The following is a 20569-nucleotide window of genomic DNA, read 5'->3' on the forward strand; positions in this document are numbered from 1 at the left end:
TTTGGGCTGTCCTCGACTGCTTTCCCAGGCCACGAGCAGGGAGCTGGATGGGAAACGGGGCCGCCAGGATATGAACCGGTTCCCATATGGGATCCCAGTGCATGCAAGGACTTTAGCTGCTAAGCTACTGTGCCAGGCCCAAGACCTGTACATTTTTTAAGCAACATAAAACTTTTAGAAAATATGCCACATAACCAGTTAGAATGGCTATCATCCAAAAGTCAAAAAGCAATAAATGCTCTTGAGGAAGTGAAACAAAAGTTCTCGTAACCCAGTGTTTGTGGGGATATAAGCTATTGCAACCATTATGGAGGACAGGATAGTGATTCCTCTCAGATCTGAAAACAGATGTCCAGCTATCCTGCACTTGGGAATCTACCCAAAGAAGTGAAACCAGCTTCGGAGAGAGTTATTTACTCCCGTGTTTATTGCACCTCATTTCACAATCGCTAAGCCATGGCATCAGCCCGGATGTTCAACAGATGACTGGATATACAGGGGTGGAGGGGGTGTGTGAAGTCCTGCCTTTTACAATAAAATGAATGTAACTGGAAACCAGTTTGGCTTAGCAAAGTCTGTCTTAAAGAGACAAACGTTTTCTCTGATATGGCAGCTAATATAGCATTTACAAAAATGTATAGAAATGGTCACTTCTTATTAATTTATTTATTAATTACATTGTATTATGTGACACAGTTTTATAGGTACTGGGATTTCCCCCCCACCTCTTTCCCCACCCTCCTCCCCCCCATGGTGGATTCCTCCACCTTGTTGCATTACCACAGTTCAAGTTCAGTTGAGATTCCTTCATTGCAAACATGTACCAAGCATAGAGTCCAGCATCTTATTGTCCAGATAAGTTCAACGGCTTCTTAGGGAGACCTTCTGTGGTCTGAGGGTAGAGCCAGCAGAGTATCATCCCAATCAATTGAAAGCTCCAACATAACATCAGCAACAATTTATAACATTATGGAGTTAATTGACATAGTATTGAGTAACCAGTATGTTAAAAATAAATGAAAGTTCTTAACCATATCCTGTGACTACTTCATTGACATTTCAATTTTAGTTTATATACAACGGGTTCTATACATCTTAAAATAGCTATAGATTACTGTTCAGCTGTCTTGTGTCTATTTTCATTATAATATTTACCCTTTTATAGCATTGAAGCATAATTTTGCTGAACCTGGAAATGGTCACTTTAGGATTGATATTTTGGCCCATGTTTGTCCCCCGGTGGAAATGTGGTTTTTTTATTTATTGTGGAATATTGTTAGTGGTAAATTAAGCCAGTGAATATAAAGTGGATTAAAATTATGACTGCAAATACTGTTAAAAAAAATGGGGGGGCCCGGCAGCATGGCCTAGTGGCTAAAGTCCTCATCTTGAAAGCCCTGGGATCCTATTGGACGCCGGTTCTAATCCCGGCAGCTCCACTTCCCATCCAGCTCCCTGCTTGTGGCCTGGGAAAGCAGTTGAGGATGGCCCAATGCATTGTGACCCTGGAGACCCACGTGGGAGACCCGGAAGAGGTTCCTGGTTCCTGGCTTTGGATCGGCGCGCACAGCATCGGCCCGTTGTGGTCACTTGGGGAGTGAATCATCGGACGGAAGATCTTCCTCTCTGTCTCTCCTCCTCTGTGTATATCTGGCTGTAATAAAATGAATAAATCTTTTTAAAAAAAAAAGAAGGGAAGGAGGGATATTAGGGGGAAGCAAGAAAATGTGTTTGTGCTCTTGAAACTGTACCCATGGAATGCATAAGATGTGTTTACATGAATAAAAATTTGAAAAAATACATATTATGTAATATCTACATGTGAACTGTGAAATATTTGGTAATCAGTGTTATGGTTTTTATTTTTTCCTGTGTCCTCCTTGGCAGTATTTCAGTCTATTTTCTGAATTCATTAAAGGAAAGATCTTACAATGCTTCATCTTTATAAACCTCAAGACTGATTTGTTTGGGCCTCTTTGCCCAATATAGTGAAATGCCTTGGTGAAATAATGACCCAGATGTTGCCTTCTTCGTGTTTCTAGAGGAATTTAATCAAAATATCATAAAATTTTATTTGAGTCAGATTTAAAAATACTATACGAGCATATTAATTAAGTCACTTGTAGAGAATTCACAAAAGAGCGTTTTAAAGTCTCTTATTTATAAAGGTATAAATATCCTGATTTTCTTTTAATGCTTTATGTAAATTTTTTTAAGTTGACCTCATACATAGATGGTAACTATCCACAGACTCTAACCTTGACTTTATTTTAATAGGAAGCTGAGAAAGAGGATGAAAAATGTGCCAGTGAGGTCGAGTCCTTGGAAAAGCACAAGAACCTTCTGGAGAGTGCCGTCAATGATGGCCTCAGTGAGGCGATGAATGAATTAGATGCTGTCCAACGGGAGTAAGTTCATCTCACCAAGATACATATTTTTGCTTTGAGATTAATTACTTAACATTTCGATAAAACCAGGTGATTGGATTTTGTGAGTTTTTTTGGGTGGGGGGAGGTTTTAGATTTTTTTCATTTGTGTGTGCATGTTTTGAGACACAGAGCCACCCCTGCAGCGCTGCCCGCCCGCATGCCCGCCCCTCGGCGCACCTGCAGCCCGCAGGAAGGCCGGGCAGTCCCTCCGGCTGACCGACCAGGAGGCGCCGGCCGCGCCCCAGGCCCTGTGCGCTGCTCCCTGGCCGAGGGATCCATGGCGGCTGAGGAGGCGGTGCTGAGCCAGGCAGGAAGAGGCCGGGCCACGCCCCAGACCCTGGGCGCTGCTCCCTGGCCGAGGGATTCGTGGAGGCTGAGGAGGCAGCGCTGAGCCGGGAAGGAAGAGGCCGCCATGGCTGTGGTGGTGCCTGGGGCAGCAGCGCACACAGAAGGCTGCTGCAACAGGCCCAGGAGCTGAGTGGGCCCTGCAGCCTATCCAGCCGGACCCCGGCCCTTCTCCCTCCCACCCCCACCGACCTCACTCCCCAGGGGGCTACTGCCACCCACCTCCCACCATGGCGCCAAAGAGAATCCACAAGGAATTGAGTGACCTGGCCCAGCACCCCCGGCAGCACAGTGTTCAGCAGGTCCTGTTGGAGATGATATGTTCTGTTGGCAGGCTACAATAATGGGGCCGAATGACAGATCTTATCAGGGTGGAGTATTTCTCTTGACAATTCCTTTGCCTACAGATTACCCCTTCAAACCACCTGAGGTTGCATTTACAACAAGAACTTATTACCCAAATATTAACACCATTTGTCTTGATATTCTGTGGTCACAGTAGTCTCCAGCACTGTTTCAAGAGTCCTCTTGTCTTTCTGTTCTGTGTTGTAAAATCCCAATCCAGATGATCCTTTAGTGCCTCTACAAAACAGATGGAGAACAGTACAACAGAATAGTTCGGGAATGGACTCAGAAGCATGTGATGTAATTAATGAAATTATTTGATGACCTCTACAAATAAAGATAGGGGAACTCTGGGGGGAAAAAAGGAAACAGTTACAGAGAAAAGCTACACAGAACGATCTTGCATCTGCTGGTTCACTCACTAAATGGCCACAGGGCCAGGGCTGGGCCATCTGGAAGCGTCTTCCTGGTCTCTCACTTGGGAGCAGTGTCCCCCACCCTGCACTACTTCCCCAGGTCAGCAGCAGCAGGGAGTGGATCGCAAGTGGAGCATCTGTGGCCTGGCACAATAGCCTAGTGGCTAAAGTCCTTGCTTTGCACATGCCAGAATACTGTATGGGTACTATTTCATGTCCCGGCTGCTCCACTTCCCATCCAGCTCCCTGCTTGTGGCCTGGGAAGGCAGCCAAGGACAGTCCAAAGCCTTGGGACCCTGTACCTGCGCAAGAGACCCAGAAGCGCCTGGCTCCTGGCTTCAGATCGGCTCAGCTCTGGCCATTGTAGCCATTTGAGGAGTGAATCAGAGGATAGAAGATCTTTCTCTCTCTCTTTCTCTCTGTAAATCTGACTTTTCAATGAAAATAAATAAATCTTAAAAAAAAAAAAGTGGAGCATCCGGGACTGGAACTGCTGCCCAGATGGGGTGCTGATGCCGCAGGTGGGGGCTTAGTGTGATCCACTATGGTTCCAGTCCAGATTCTGTTTGGTTTTCACTTTGTGTCATAGAGCTTATTGGAGTGGAGGGAATTGTGGATAACTGGAACAGAACAACTTCTAACTTGACATACATTCTGCTACTACTGTAGTTAGTGTCAACCAAGAAACCTTTCATTTTCAGGTCTAATAAACAGTGTCTTAATCTCTGAAGACAACATAAAATTTTAAGTCACCTCAGATTATTTTGGTTGCTAGTGAATTTTAATCAACTTCATTAGCATCATGTGTTTTTATGTTATATTCCCTGGAAAATACACATGTTGTCTTCTGTAATCAGCCTGCTGTAACATAATGTTTGTCTTCATAATAACCAGGATACTATATGAAACTATGCACTAAAAATCACAGGATCTTTGGGAAAATTGATATTGAAACAGTAAGAAAAAAAAAAACCCTCCCATCAGTAATACACCTAAAAGATAAGGAATAAAAATGTTCTCAAATGGCAAAACGGTTATGGCATAGCAGGTAAAGCTGCTGCCTGTGAGGCCAGCATCCCATGTGAGTGCTGGTTCTTACCCTGGTAGAGCTCCCTGCTAAGGCCCAGGTATTTCGACCCTGCTGCCTACGTAAGCAGCAGCTCTTGATTGTGGGCTTGGCCTGGCCCATCCCTGGCTGTGGCAGCCATGTGGGAGTACGCAGCAGCTGGAAGATCTTGGTCTCTCTGTAACTCTGACTTTCAAATAAATATTTTTTTTAAAGATTTTTTTTTTTTATTGCAAAGTCAGATATATAGAGAGGAGGAGAGACAGAGAGGAAGATCTTCCGTCCAATGATTCACTCCCCAAGTGAGCCACAATAGCTGGAGCTGCGCCAATCAGGAGCCAGGAACTTCTGCCAGGTCTCCTGTTCAGGTGCACCTATTTATCAAGTATACAGTTCTGTGAACATTAAAAAGTATATATTTATTTGGGTCTGGCATGGTGGTCTAGTAACTAAAATCCTCACATTGAACGTGCCAGGATGCCATATGGGTGCCAGTTCTAATCCTGGCAGCCCCGCTTCCCATCCAGCTCCCTGCTTGTGTCCTGGGAAAGCAGTCAAGGACGGCCCAAAGCTTTGGGACTCTGCACCCGTATGGGAGACCTGGAGGAGACTCCGGGCTGGTGGCTTTGGATCGGCGCAGCTCCACCCAAGTTGCAGCCGCTTGGGGACTGAATCAACAGACACAGCTCTTCCTCTGTCTCTCCTCCCCTCTAAAATTCTGACTTTCCAATGAAAATAAATGAATCCTTAAACAATAATTATATAAAAAATAAAAATATGTGGAATTGCATTATATGAAAGAACTGTGCATGGATTTCAAATTGCTTTGCTCCAAAAGAACTTTTTAATTTCATTATCCTCAAACTTTTGAAGAACCCTCATTTAGTTAAGTTTAAGTGGACCTCAAATAACTAAGAAATTTTCTCACAACGTGGTTGCAAAAATTGTTACAGTAATAGTCAACTTACTCTTTTATTGTATGCTATGGATAGAACATTAAGTTGGAGTTTGTCCTGTATGCACGTTTTGTTTTTATTTGAATTTGAATGTCTGTTCCACTGAATCTTCTCCCTGTTTGCCAAAAGCATGTGTATTTATGATAACAGTGGTAAGACCATTTGCTCCATTTTAAATATTGAAGCATGAGGTTTGGGTACTAATTTGTGTGCTAGATGACTGAAGAGTTTTTCTTCTACAGGTATCAACTAGTTGTGCAGACTACCACTGAAGAAAGACGGAAAGTGGGGAATAACTTGCAGCGTCTTTTAGAAATGGTTGCTACACATGTGGGATCTGTGGAGGTACGTGTGTGAAAAGCTTTCCTGCACTTGTGAAATCCACAAAACATGGGTATTTGCAAGTCCTGAACAGAAATAAAGCAAATACCCATGTTTTGTGGATTTCACAATTAAATTTCCTTAATAGAAATTAACGTTTACATTAACAATTGCTAATTGTTTCCGCTAGAAACATCTTGAGGAGCAGATTGCTAAAGCTGATAGGGAGTATGAAGAATGCGTGTCTGAAGAGCTCTGGGACCACATCAGAGAGATGGCTGAGAAGTATAAGAAGAACGCGGCTGTGCTAACAGCTCCTGACGAGTGCAGATGAAAGTGTGGATTTCCTCCTGTCTTTGATAAGTCTGGCTCATTATCTGAGAATGTATATAGCCTGGGAGTATACTGGTTGCTTTATTATGTTTAGCTATGAAAGACCAGTTACACAGGTACCTATAACTAATAAAATTGTATCAGTGTTTTTTCTCTCATTTCTTTGCCTAAATTAATAACTGAGAAAGTGAATAGTTTGATCTGAACGAGCAAACTATCAAGTGGGCCGAAAGCTGGTCACATCCATTCATGTACATAGTGTCTATGACTGCTTTGGAACTAGGTACACTTTTATGTTTTTTCTATATATAATGATTTTGAGATTCATGTATGTTCTGTGTGTCAATAACTCATTCCTCCTTTTTTTGAATAAGAAAAAAAATTTTATAATTTTTTTTTTTTTGGAAAGGCAGATCAGATTTACGGAGAGGGGAAACACAGAGAAAGATCCCCCATCCACTGTTTCACTCCCCAAATGGCTGCAACGGCTGAGCTGATCCGAAGCTAGGAGCCTCTTCCGGGACTCCCAAGTGGGCACAGGGTGCCTAGGCTTTCAGTCATCCTCCACTGCTTTCCCACGCCACAAGCAGGGAGCTGGATGGGAACTGGAGCAGCCGGGACATGAACTGGTGCCCATATGGGATCCCAGCAGCTTGCAAGGTAAAGATTTATTCATTAAACCATCACACTGGGACCTCTTTAAAATATTTTAATATCTTCAGAAGAGCAAAAGTAGAATTTTAATGATGCCCAATTTCTATTATGCTTTCTGTATTTTACATAGTATTTGAAAAATCTTCACCAATGATGTTTTTCACCTAAAATTCTAGAAACTTTGTAATTTTGGCTACTGAATTTAAAAAAAAAAAGCCAACTCTACATTTTGAAAAGATCCGCAAGTTGTTTCTTTACACAGTAAAATTTCCGATACACCGCTGTAGGACATGCATATCTGTAAACCTAACCACACTGAGGAAGACATTGTTCCGATAACAAATCCCATGAGTTCTAGTGCCTGAAAAGGGTACAGAAATACAGTTCAATTCCCTGGTCAATGAGGAATACAAAAGCTGATACTATAATGTGACCAGGATTTGGCTTCCAAACTCAACACAGATGTTGAGGTCGTGAAGTCATGGACTGATGGCCCTTTTGGTGGATACAAGACCCGATTACGTTGTCCAGGACAGGGTTCAGTGGGATGTCCCTGGGGTTGTATCTGTAAGGAGCATCTCAGGAGAGGGCTGGTTTTACAAGCTGAGTCAGGTCAGCTGCTATCTCTACTTTCTGGCTCAGCACATGTTTCCTCTAGGCTCGCTCCACTGTCCACCACCTTTACCAGAGACTGCCTGACCTTGGACTCACTTCCAAACCTGAACCTAAATCAGTTGTCCTGCTTAAGCAGCTTTTCTGATGTATTTTTTAAAGTGACAAAAAGCTGACTAATAGAGGGTGATCCAGTGTTTGTCAGAATGTTCCCAATGACAGACTGCTGCTAAAATGTCCATCACCTCAAGGCATTTGATATTTGAGCACGCTTCTTGTGAGAATTTCCTCTTACATTGGGCCAAAATGTACCTTCATGTTATTTCCTCTAATTGCATCTTTTTGTCATTGAGTAGTTGTGTATCAGTTTCCTGTTCCATTCAAAGACATCAGTTCTCATTTTTCATTGTTCATCTTAGATATGATCAAATCAGTCTTTCCCAAATTGTAGGTACTGTTAAGCCGAGTGTTGTGGTGTATCTACTAGAGCTGCCACCTGCAACTCCAGCACCTGTATGTCTGTGTCCTGGTTGCTTCATTTCCAATTCAGCTCCCTGCCACTGGGGGAAAAAAGCACAGGATGGCCCAGGTTCCTGGGCCTCTGCTACCCATGTTAGAGACCAAGATGAAGCTCCTGACTTAAGCCTGGCCCAGCCCCAATCATGCAACCATCTGAAATGCCTCCTTTCTCCCTCTGACTTTCAAATGGACTTTATAAGATTAAATTCTTGGGGACCCAGCACAATAGCTCATCTGGCTCATCCTTCCCTGTGAGCTTTGGGATCCTATGTGGATACCAGTTCATATCCTGACTGCTCCACATCTCATCCAGCTCCCTGCTTGTGGCCTGGGAAAGCAGTAGTGGATGGCCCAAAGTCTTGGGAACATGCACCTGCGTGGAAGACCCAGAAGAAGCTCCTGGCTCCTAGCTTCGGATCAGTTCAGCTCTGGCCTTTGCAGCCACTTGGGAGTGAACCAGTGCATGGAAGATCTGTCTCCATCTCTCTGTAAGACTACCTTTCCAGTAAAAATATTTTTTAAAAAAATTAAACCCTTGGGCCCTGCAGCATGGCCTAGTGGCTAAGGTCCTCGCCTTGAACGCCCCGGGATCCCATATGGGTGCCAGTTCTGATCCTGGCAGCTCCACTTCCCATCCAGCTCCCTGCTTGTGGCCTGGGAAAGCAGTCGAAGACAGCCCAATGCGTTGGGATACTGCACCCACGTGGGAGACCCGGAAGAGGTTCCTGGTTCCTGGCTTTGGATCGGGGCAGCACCAGCCCGTTGCAGCTCACTTGGGGAGTGAATCATCGGACGGAAGATCTTCCTCTCTGTCTCTCCTCCTCTCTGTATATCCACCTTTCCAAAAAAAATAATAAAAATAAATATTTTTTAAAAAAATTAAACCTTTGGGCCAGTGATGTGACAGAGTACAGTGAGCCTCCATCTGTGATGCCAGCATCCTATATGAATGGTCACTGCTTTGAGTCCCAGCTGTCCCAGTTCCAACCCAACTCCCTGTTCATGGCCTGAGGAAGCAGCAGAAAATGGCCCAAGTCCTTGTGTCCCTGCAGCTTTGTGCAAGTCCCAGAAGAAGCTCCTGACTCCCGACTTCAGAGCAGCTCAGCTCCTGCTGCTCTGAAGCTATTGGGAGAGTGAACCAGTGGGTGGAAGATATCTCTGTCTCTCTGTAAATATGCCTTTCAAATAAAACTAAGTTTTTAAAAGTTTTTGTTTTTAAAATGATAAAAATTAAACTTTGGATTGCTTTTAATGTTATTAAAGCCTTTGTTGGAAATGTTTTCAAATTATTAAATTTGAAATATTTTTGACTTTTTACAAAGACTAAAAAATACAAGTAGGCCTGTTTATGCAAATTCACTAATATTTTACATTATCTTTTTCTACCTCCCCATTTATTTACCTTGACACACTTGTAATTTTCAGACAGGTTACCCTTTGCCTTTAAATACTTGTGTGTGTATGTGTGTGTCCTAAAACCAATGACAGTCTATTTCACTACTATGATTAATGACAATCTCATGTTACTATGATGATTCTCAAAAAGTGAGTTTTAACTCAAAAAATGAGTTTTAAATCTCTTTATTTTTCTTGCATTCTATAAAGGAGAATTTTCACCATTATATCAATATAATCAGATCCATGGATTTTTACTCAGTGGGTTGCTAATCAGTAACTACTACTAATTTTGATGTTTACTTGTTTTTTTTTTTTTAAGATTTATTTTATTTTTTTATTACAAAGTCAGATATACTAAGGAGGAGAGATAGAGAGGAAGTGGAGCTGCCGGGACTAGAACCAGCGGCCACATGGGATCAAGGCGAGGACCTTAGCCACTAGGCCACGCTGCCGAGCCCTAGTTTTGGTATTTAAACTGTTCTAGATCTAGCTAGTAGGACCCCTTCTGGCTAGTCTCCTGAAGGAGGTGGATCCTATTTTGATATTTATCCATCATTCCATGAGTATTTTCTAACACAAAGTGTTCCATGGAACCAGTACACTGGTTTAGCCTACTGTTTGCAATGCTGGCGTATATGAAAGTGACAGTTTGAGTCCGGACTGCTCCATTTCTGGCCCGGCTTCCTGCTCATGCACATGGGAAGGCAGCAGAGATGGCCCAAGTACTGGAGTCCCTGCCATGCATGTGGTGGAACAAGATGAAGTTCCTGCCTCCTGCTTCAGTATGGCCCCACACCCCTCTCTCCCACTCTGGCCCCATCAAGTGTAGGCTGTGATGCCATCAGTGCTGCCTCTTGTTTCATACACTCCTGAGCCCCTAGAGTGCTGAGGATCAGTGACAGGAAAGATACAGTGGACCTGCCATGCAGGTCACTGGAATTCTAAATTCATGCCATCCATACAGAAAAGAACATACCTTATAAGGAAGAGTAACTAGCATTACAGGGCCTTGGTAGAAATATAGTACTTGACTAAGTAACATTGCCTGTTGTGATCCAGTGAGTCATAAGGTTACCCAAGCCTAAGGGTAGTCCATCACCAAATAGACATCCAGCTACACCTGTCAGGTCCTTTGGCACTGCCCAACCAAGCAAGCAGTTGAGGCTGTCATTTGACTCTCCGTGATTGCGTTGGAAAAGGGAGGTAACGTCCTGAACTTTATTTGTACATGAGTTAATTCATTCTTATGTGGGATTCAAGTAGAAAACACTCAGCGTAGTGCAGCCACACTTCCAAGTGGAATCCTGTATCGGGGACAGTCTTGCTAACGGACAGAGCACCATGCTCACCCACTTGGTGTAGAAGGTCAGCAGATTCCTGAGCAACAGCCAGCAGCTTGGTCCTGTGTAGGGCCTAGAAGGCAAACTGTGGGGCTGAAAGATAAGCAACGTCTCGTGGGATAGAACCAAATGGATAAACAGAGGAGAGTCCTCACAAAGCCTACAGACTGGTGTCACGTGTCAACACCTGCCACAAAATATCTGCTGATAAAACCACTTGGCCAGTTGAAGTTAAGCAGGCTGAAGTGATTGATGGGTGCCTAGATGGGATGGGCATGCTATCAGATATGGAAGCCACATGGACACCCAATAGCCAGGATTCCCCCTTTCCAAGATTGGCATAGTTGCTGCTACTACAGAGCCTCTGATGCAGCACTGTCTCTAGAGACCAACTGGCCGCTTGGTGACAAAGTGACTTTCATGAAGCCTCTTCCACACTAAGACAGCATTCCACCAAAGAAAGATCCCTAATCCAAGTAAAGCCTTGAGTTTTCATCCCAGACTCTCACCATTAACTGAGACTTATTGAAGGCTTGATCCATAGGACATGGAATTCCACATTGTGAGCATCTGATCAGTAACAGAAATAAAGGAGTCAATCAGTGTCCCTGAGATTCACTGATCGCATCAGCCCTGGCCTTCCAATATGCTGCAACAGACTTGCAGAGAAGCATCTGAAATAGCAGCTTTGGAGAGAACTAGCATTACAGGGCCTACAGGATGCAATACGATTGTTTTTTAAAAGATTTATTTATTTGGAAGAGTCTCAGGAAGAGACAGAGACTCGCTATCTGTTGGTTCACTCTCCGCATTAGCACAACAGCTGAGCTGAAGAAGCAGCGAGACACTGCTTCCCGATATCTTTTGTGGGTGGCAGGGTCCAAGAAACTTGGGACATCTTCCACTGCTTTCCCAGGCCATGAGCAGGGAGCTGGATCAGAAGTGGGATCTGCTGGATCAGAAGTGGAGCAGCTGGAACTTGAATAGGAGCCCATGTGGGATGCCAGCATTGCAGGGAAGGGGCTTTACACGCTCTTCACAACACTGGTCCCAAAATAGAATTACTAAACAAAATACCTCTGTATAAATCTATTTCCCAAGTACAAAGGATACATGGGGGTGAGATTCAAAGAATGGAACCAAAACTTGCTGCCCTTCGCATCACTGCTAGTGATCCACAGGTAACAGTGCTTCACATCCACAAGACTGCAGGATGGAAAATTCCATTCCCTAAGGACACATTCTTGCCAAGGGACACAATGAGGGTACTGTTTACCTACTGATTACAGCTGCCGATTAGAACACTTTGGACTCCTTGTGCTAGGGAAGCACAGACGCCAACATTATGATAGGGACAAATGACCCACCTCTGCAAGGACTCGGAGTTGCTTATGATGGCAAAATCAGGTGATCTAGTTGGAGCATCTCCTGGTATGTCCTTGTGCCCTTGTTAGTGCAAACCCACAAGTGTAGCAACCCCAAAACTGTGAGGGATTGGTTATCATGTGGAGAACTGAGTATTTCCAGGTAAAGAAAATATCCAATGGAAAACAAAGAAGGGAGAGGATGGGGACTACGAGGGGCCTGAGGTCAGCAACAACTACAGGGGCTGTCATTCTTCCCACTAACTTTTATAAAAATGTCTGGATGGCAGGGGAAGATTTACTCACTGTGCCTATCTGAGGCAGAGCATGTGTGGGCAAAGAGGGAACTGGGGGAGCCGTGAGGCTGAGCCTCAGACCTCCTGCAAGCATGTTGCCGTTGACCAAGAACTCCCTTGAAAGCTTTCTGGCAGTCGGCTTTCCATCCAACTTGCTGCCCCTCCTGTTGGCTTTGTGAGTTGACTGCTCTCTCAAGCCTTTTCTCATTCCCATGCCACCCTTTCCCCTTAATGAAATTTTTGCCCATGCAATCCCATACAATCTTGTCTTCCACTTTTAGGACAATTCATAAATTAACTACAGTTGAATCTTCCTGAAAGAAAAAAAAAACAGAAGCAGCATGGTAACCTCATATTTCCTATATATGGCTGTGGGTGGTTTGCATGTGTAAAACATGAATCTCAGCATATTTATTTCACACACAGTTATGTTTCTAATTCCCTTCCAATTGTGTTAGCTGATAAGACAAAACATTGTGACAGTGTTACCTTGGTCTTTTTCCTGCTCTCGGTGGCTACGCCTGAATGTTGCCCCATTCAATGTAAGACCAGCTTTTGTGCTGAGTTACAGCCATCATAAGTCATGGAAAGCACTGTGTTTTTTTTTTTTTTCCTTATTTGGTTACGGTTGTTGAATATTAGCAAATGAGTAATATTATGGCATTGAATGTGATTTCTCTCCTGATTCTTTTTTTTTAAGATTTATTTTTATTGGAAAGGCAGATTCACAGAGAAGAAACACAGAAACATCTTCCACCTGCTAGTTCAACTCCCCAATGGCCCTGACAACCAGAATCAATCCAAAGCCAGGAGCCAGGAGCCAGGTGCTCCCTCCAGGTTGCCCATGCCAGTACAGGGTCCCTGGGCCTTGAGCCATCCTCTACTGCTCTTCCAGGCTGCAAACAGGAGCGGGATGGGAAGCGGAACCGCCAAGACATGAACTGGCACTTGCAAGGGGAGAATCAGTCAACTGAGCCATTGTGCCCGCCCCCACCACCACCACCTTGTATTTCTATATCAGTTGTAATGTCTCATTTTGTATCTTTGTTTTTCTTTTGGTTTTGCTACATAAAAACTTATAAGTTTCGGGCCCGGCAGCGTGGCCTAGCGGCCAAAGTCCTCGCCTTGAATGCCCCGGGATCCCATATGGACGCCGGTTCTTATACCGGCAGCTCCACTTCCCATCCAGCTCCCTGCTTGTGGCCTGGGAAGGCAGTTGAGGACGGCCCAAAGCTTTGGGACCCTGCACCCACGTGGGAGACCCGAAAGAGGTTCCAGGTTCCCGGCATCGGATCGGCGCGCACCGGCCGTTGCAGCTCACTTGGGGAGTGAAACATCGGATGGAAGATCTTCCTCTCTGTCTCTCCTCCTCTCTATATATCCGGCTTTCCAATAATAATAAATCTTTAAAAAAAAAAAAAACTTATAAGTTTGTTTATTTTCTCAAAACACCAAATCTTAAATTCATTCATCTTTTGTCTTATTTTTAAAGGCTTTTAGGTTTATTTTTGCTCAAATCTTTGCTACTTCTTCTATTAATTGTGAATTCAGCTTCATCTTGCTCTTTTGTATTTGTTTATTTGAAATTATCAGGGCTTTTTTAGGTAGGTATTCACTTATTAATATAGGCTTCCCTCTTAGTACTGCTTTTGTTGTATTCCATTGATTTTGTTATATTTTGTGTTGTCATTGGTTCAAGAAATGTTTCAATTTCTCTTGATTTCTTCATTGATTCATCAATTCCCATGTACTTCCCATCAATTCCCTGAAGTACTTGTTGATTTCTGGATTTATTCCATTGCATCCAGGAAATATCCCACATATGATTTCAATTTTTTTTAATTTGTTGCGGTGACCTAACTTATGATCTACCTTGTAAACTGTTCCGAATGTATTGAGACAACTGTGCATTCTTCAGCTTTTCAATGAAAGGTTCTGTGTTAAGTCCATTGGAATAGTAGTTTAGCTTAATTTTGATATTTCTTTCCCTCTTTTTGCTTGGATAACCTAATCATTGATGAAAATATAATGTTATTATTGCATTAGATTCTATACTTTCACATCTAATATTTGCTTTCATAATTGGGTGATCTAGCATCGAGTACATATATAATTATAGTTGTTATTTCTTACTGATGATCCTTTTGTCACTAACAAACTATAGTAACTTTCTTTATTCCTTTATTCGGGTTTAAATTATTTATATATTCATTTGTTTGAGAGGCAAAGACTCCCATTCACAGATTCACTCCCAAAATGACAACAACTGACAAGCCGCGCTTCCCACATGGTTAGCATGAATCCAACTACCTGCACCATCACTGCTGCCTCCCAGGGTCCCCATTAGCAGGAAGCTAGAATCGGAATCCGGAGGCAGGAATGGAACCCAGGCACTCTCTATTGTTACCCCTATGAGACTATGGGCAACTTCTTTTGAGGGGGGAATGTTAGCTAGGAAGTTAGAGATTAGCTTATGTGTGTGTGAGAGAGGCCTGAGGAAGAACAAGGCTTCTGTGAAAAGGAAAACCTAAGAAGCACACCTTGGAAGCAGCCCAGTATTTTACTCTTGCCCATACCCTGATAACTACACAGGTGGTCCCAGCCACCCACCCCCATCCCCAACCCCCCAAGAAAAGTTCCCCGGAGAATTCTCTCTGCCTAGCCATGAGGGGCTGCTGCAATAACATCTGGCAATAAAAACTTCACAGCGTTGGCCCGAGTAAGGCATCCGAAGGAACTCCCTCTGCCATCTGATACCACTGAGTAGTGAAACCTTCATATTAGGATCTAGGTTTGGGCCCAATATTTATTTCCTAGGTTCTTGTCTCTTAAAAAGCATCATTTTTTAAAAAGATTTAATTTTATTACAAATTCAGATATACAGAGAGGAGGAGAGACAGAGAAGAAGATCTTCCATCCGATGATTCACTACCCAAGTGAGCCGCAACGGCCGGTGCTGTGCTGATCCGAAGCCAGGAACCTGAAACCTCTTCCGGGTCTCCCACGCGAGTGCAGGGTCCCAAGGCATTGGGCCATCCTCAACTGCTTTCCCAGGCCACAAGCAGGGAGCTGGATGGGAAGTGGAGCTGCTGGGATTAGAACCGGCGTCCATATGGGATCCTGGTGCATTCAAGGCGAGGACTTTAGCCACTAGGCCATGCTGCCGGGCCCTAAAAAGCATCTTAAGCACAGGAACCGACATGGCTTAAGCAAGTGGTAATATTCAAATAACTCAACAAACTAAAATAAAAAAGGAAAAAAATTAAAAGAAAAAGTAAGCCACTGAGACTTACGGGGCATTGCTAAACAAGATTTTGCAATCAGAACTCCAAAGCAAGCAAAAGTAACTATATCCCTCTCTGATAAAACAGGCTACAATTCAAAAGCTGAAAAGAAAGTGGCAGATATTTGGTCTGGCACTTAAGGTGCTAGTTAGGATGTCCATAGGTTCTTGAGTTACTTCAACACACCTGTCTTCAGGCGCAGAAGTTCTTGTAACTGATTACTTCTGCCACTGAGGCTCCGGATTGAATTTTTTTAAGATTTATTTATTTTTATTGAAAAGTCAGATTTACAGAGAGCAGAAGAGATGGAGAAATCTTCCATCTGTTGGTTTACTCCCTAAGTGGCCGCAACAACTGGAGCTGAGCCAATCCAAAGCCAGGAGCCTGGAGCCTCTTCTGGGTCTCCCTTGCAGAAGTAGCGTCCCAAGGCTTTGCATTGTTCACTTCTTTCCCAGGCCACAAGCAGGGAACTGGATGGGAAGTGGAACAACTGGGATATGAGCCGGTGCCCATATGGGATCCCGGGGCATGTAAGGCAAGGTTTAGCCACTAGGCTGCCACGCCAGGCCCTAGATTGTATTTTTTATTTCATGTATTCAATTCTCCATTTCCAAGATTTCTGATTGATTCTTTTTGGTGATCTTAATCCACATCTGGAATTATCTTCCTAATTTCATTTAATAGTCTGTGTTCTTTCATTTCTCTTGGTTGTGTTTACGCTTTCCTAAAATTATCCTTTTGAATTCATTTTCAGGCAATTCATTGATTCCCTTCCCTTTTGCGCCATTGTGTTGTTCATGTTAGACCTCATGTTACCTGTCTTTTCATGCTCCTTGTGCCCCTACAGTGATATTTGTGCACCTGATGGGTCAGTTGCCTCTACCTGTTACAGGGTGGCCCTCAATGTCAACCCCTGGTTGAGAAAGCAAAGCTTTCAGCAAGTTGAACTGAGAACTTAAAGGTGGGAATGTCTGGCCAGTTGCCTGCTCTGTCTGTTCGGCAAACCCAAGTGTTTACAGGTTTTATAGTTTTTTGGGTTTTAAAATATTATTTACTTATTTATTTAAAGGCATAATGACACAGAAAAAAGGAGAGAGAAAGAACTGCCTGTGTACACTTTTCTTACAGAGTGAGTGCGTTGCATCACTTAAAACAGTGTACATGAAATGTAACCATCAACGGCAGCAAGCACTGACGAATACCTGGTAATAAGCAACGGACTGATTACTGATTAAGGAGGCACTCTACACCCACACACTAACACAGGAAGGGGAAGGCTCTCTGCCAAAAGAAGAAAACAATGTAGTCCTTCATTGTGCTTCATACAGGGCCCCTAAACTGAAACATTTCCCTGCCTTTGTGCCATGTTTTCTTGGTCACAGTAATGGTTATTGAAAGGTCATTTTAGCTGGGAGTCAGCTGCATGTCATCTTTGCAGCATGGACAGTGTCCTGGATGGCATGGACCTCTGCAGCCAACACTCAAGTTCACAATACTGAAATAGTGTCTACTGGTGTTGTAGCCCAGCATGTTCTTTCTTTTTTGGGGGAGGGGGTATATAAAAATATATATATTTGAAATGGGGGTTACTGTGTACAGCAGTCTCCTGCTAGGCACCAGAGAAGGTTGCGGTGTTAAGGTTATAACTGATGCAGGGGTGGCAAGATATGACAGCGTATTCTTTCAATCCCCGGGAGGCTTGGCAGGCTGTCTTGTTTCTTCCTTACTCAGGAAAGAGCACTTGACCACTTCCCAGCACTGTAGCTGGCAAAGTGAGTAGGGCTACTCCTCTACTTCCTACTCTTCAAGGCAGACAGTCCTGCTGTGCTCAGGGCCAAGGGTGGATGATGGTACTACCTGAGGCCAGAACAATGGGACTGTGGGAGGAGCCAATCGTATTTTCCTGGGAATTCTGGTGGGCTGCTCAGGGCTTGTTGTGCAGCTGTATTCTGGGCTAAAGGTGCAGGGGCAGGACCATCCACCTGTCTCCTGGAATGCAGGCTGGGTGGGCGGAGCTACCCGATTCTTTCCAGTGCAGCGTGTGTGCGTGTACAGGGCTTTTAGCTGCTTCCTGAGGCCAACAAGGAGCAGGCAGGGCTGCCTGGTTGTTACTGTGGGGCCTCTCTGGGCCAAGAACACATATTTACTTTTTTTGTTAGCTTTTTGTTACTAATACAATGCGCACTTCAGAAAAACAAATTAGGCATTTTTCTTTCTTTGGGAATTTCCCTAGGATATTATATGAGATGATATGCTTTTTAAATTTTGTGTAACTCCCCAACTGGATGGCTGCTTTTTCTGAGTTTAGCTCATTGACAACTTTACCTAGTCCTTCTACAGAATTCAGCCTAAGCTTTAGTTTTAGTCTCTTCTAGTGGGTCTGGCAAAATCGTAAAGATTTTTTTTTCAATCTACTTTTTCAAATTGATTTCATAGAATGAAATATATTAGCTTGTTGTAATTACCTTTTGGACTTTTTAGTGATTATTTTCTCCCATATTATTTCTTGTGTATTTCCCCCATAAAAATCAAATAGTTAAGTGTTTCTCTTAAATTTAATATTTTGTCTTTTACCTGTTGTAACTTATCAAATGTTTGCTTTTGTCTTTATTGATTAACTCCTTCTGTTTTGCTTCCATTTATTTTGCAAGCTTTTAGCCTAAACTTTAACTTACATTCTTCTGTTTGAAGGTTTTTGTTGTTAGGGACAACATTGTAGCACAGCAGGCTAAGTCACTGCCTGTAGATCCAACATCCCATATTTCCACCTGGAGTCTCAGATGCCACTTCTAATCTAGATCATTGCTAATGCGCCTGACAAGGAAGTTGGCCCAAGTGCTTGGATCCCTGCCACATCTGCTGGGAACCCTAATGGCATTGCAGGCCCTGGGTTTTGGTCTGGCCAACCTCTGAATGCTGTAACCATTTGGGGGAGTGAAACTGTGGATGGAAGATTTCTTTCTTCCCCTCTTTCTCTGTAATTCTACCTTTCAAATAAATAAATAAGTAGTCTTTAAAATAAAGAAAATAAACACAAGTTCTGTTCATTCATTTGAGAGACAAAGAAAGAGCTCCTGTGTGCTAGTTTAAAGGGAACTTGAATCAGGTGCTGAACCCATACGTCCAGCACATGTACTCCAATGCAGGTCACTCACTGGCATCTTATCTGGCGCTTAGCTTACTAGGCTAAATTGTATTCCCTTTTTAAATTTTTATTTATTTATTATTTGAAAGCCAGAGTTGCAAAGAAGAAAAGGGATGGGGAGAGATCTTCCACCCATTGGTTCACCCTCCAAATGACTGCAACAGCCAAAGCTGGGTCATTCCAAAGCCAGGAGCTTCAACTAGATCTGCCACATAGGTGCAGGGACCCAAGGACTTGGGCCGTCTTCTGCTTACTTCTCAGATGCATCAGCAGGAAACTGGATCGGAAGAGAAGCAGCTGGGACTCGGACTGGTGCCCATATGGGATGCGGCTGCCTCAGGTGGAGACTTAGCCTGATATACTATGGTGCTGGTCCCCAATTATTGTTCTTAATTTTCTTTTTTAAAATGTAAATATCTAGGGCTAGTAATGTGGCATAGTGGGTAAAACTGCCACCTGCAGTGCAAGTGTCTTGTAGGGACACTGGCTGAAGTCCCACCTGCTCCACTTCTGATTCAGCTCCCTGCTAATTCATCCAGAAAAGAATCAGAGGAAGGCCCAAGTGCTTAGGCTGCTGGCACCTAGTGTTTAGGTCATCTTCTCCTTTCCCAGGTACATCTTCAGAAGTGGAACACTTGAACAAGTGCTCATATGGTTTGCCAGCCTTTCACGGGGCAACTTCAGATCCTGTGTGGTATGGCCCCTTTCCATAATTTTTTTTCAGTCGCTTCTTTGAGGGAATTGGTTTGCTGATCACCAGGAGAGGCATGGTCCAAAATTTGTAGATACTGGAAAGAATTCCAAACGTGCTCTCAAACCTACGCTCATGCCTCCCATCCTTTGCTAGAGCTACGGAGAAGTGGCGGAAGTGAAACATTCAAAATGGTACAATATTAGGAGAAGAAGCAAAGATGTCGAGTTGAGTCATGCTGGAAACTGAGTTGACCATCAAAAAAGGGGGTAAGGCTGGCCTGACTCTGAGCCAGCTAGCAAGGGCCCCCTGATGGAGGAACTAAGCCAGGAGTAGGAATGGCCAGCAGCAGATCCAACTGCTCTGAATCTGTGGATGACAAGCAGGTGCGTAGCTAGGTGACTGGGAACCAAAAATAGTATTTCCTGGTGCTTTCCCTTAAGAAAACTTCTACTGGGGTAATGACAGGGAACTTGGGAGGGTCTCTCAAGAAAGCAGGAAAACCCTTTAAAAAAAAAAAGAGAAAAAGAAAGATACTTTAAGGGCTAATCACTCTGAGAGTTGAAAAAACCAGCCAGAATTTAAAACACATACGTACACCCCACTAATCAAAGACCACAGGCTATACTTACAGAAACAAGTTGGATTTTTTGAAATGTCGACATGTCTATGGTATGGGGAATCCAGTCATGGAATGACCCATTAAGATGCAGGTGGGAGGGGCTGGTGCAATGACTAAACAGGCCAAACCTTTGGCTGTTTCATGTCCCAGCTGCTCCACTTCCTATCCAGCTCCCTGGTTGTGGCCTGGGAAAGCAGTGGAAAATGGCTCAAGTCCTTGGAACCCTGAACATGGGTAGGAGACCCAGACGGGGCTCCTGGATCCTGGCTTCTGGTTTCAGACCAGCTCAACTTTGGCCCTTGTGGCCATTTAGGGGAATGAACCAGCGGACAGAAAAATCTCTATTTCTCCTTCTCCCTGTAAAAATGCCTTTCCAACAATAATAAATCTTAAAAAAGAAACACAGATGTGAGGGGCTTCTGTCAGTTGATTT

General features: G+C 43.7%; 1 protein-coding gene and 1 pseudogene across 3 annotated transcripts in view; both read left to right on the top strand.

Annotated features, from left to right (window-relative positions):
* The window catches only part of NDC80 (NDC80 kinetochore complex component), a 42021-nt gene extending 35658 nt beyond the window's left edge, over positions 1-6363 (top strand). For all 3 annotated transcript variants that reach the window (XM_058677021.1, XM_058677020.1, XM_058677022.1), the window contains exons 15-17: positions 2278-2408; positions 5800-5902; positions 6069-6363. In XM_058677021.1, coding sequence (XP_058533004.1) covers positions 2278-2408; positions 5800-5902; positions 6069-6212 — 378 coding nt within the window. In that variant the 3' untranslated portion in view covers positions 6213-6363. The remainder of the gene's footprint in view (positions 1-2277; positions 2409-5799; positions 5903-6068) is intronic.
* LOC105942708 (ubiquitin-conjugating enzyme E2 D2-like) lies at positions 3005-3423 on the top strand (annotated as a pseudogene).
* Positions 6364-20569: the final 14206 nt, after the last annotated feature.

The sequence above is a fragment of the Ochotona princeps genome, chromosome 18, assembly GCF_030435755.1.
Source record: "Ochotona princeps isolate mOchPri1 chromosome 18, mOchPri1.hap1, whole genome shotgun sequence".
Classification (NCBI taxonomy): Eukaryota; Metazoa; Chordata; class Mammalia; order Lagomorpha; family Ochotonidae; genus Ochotona; species Ochotona princeps.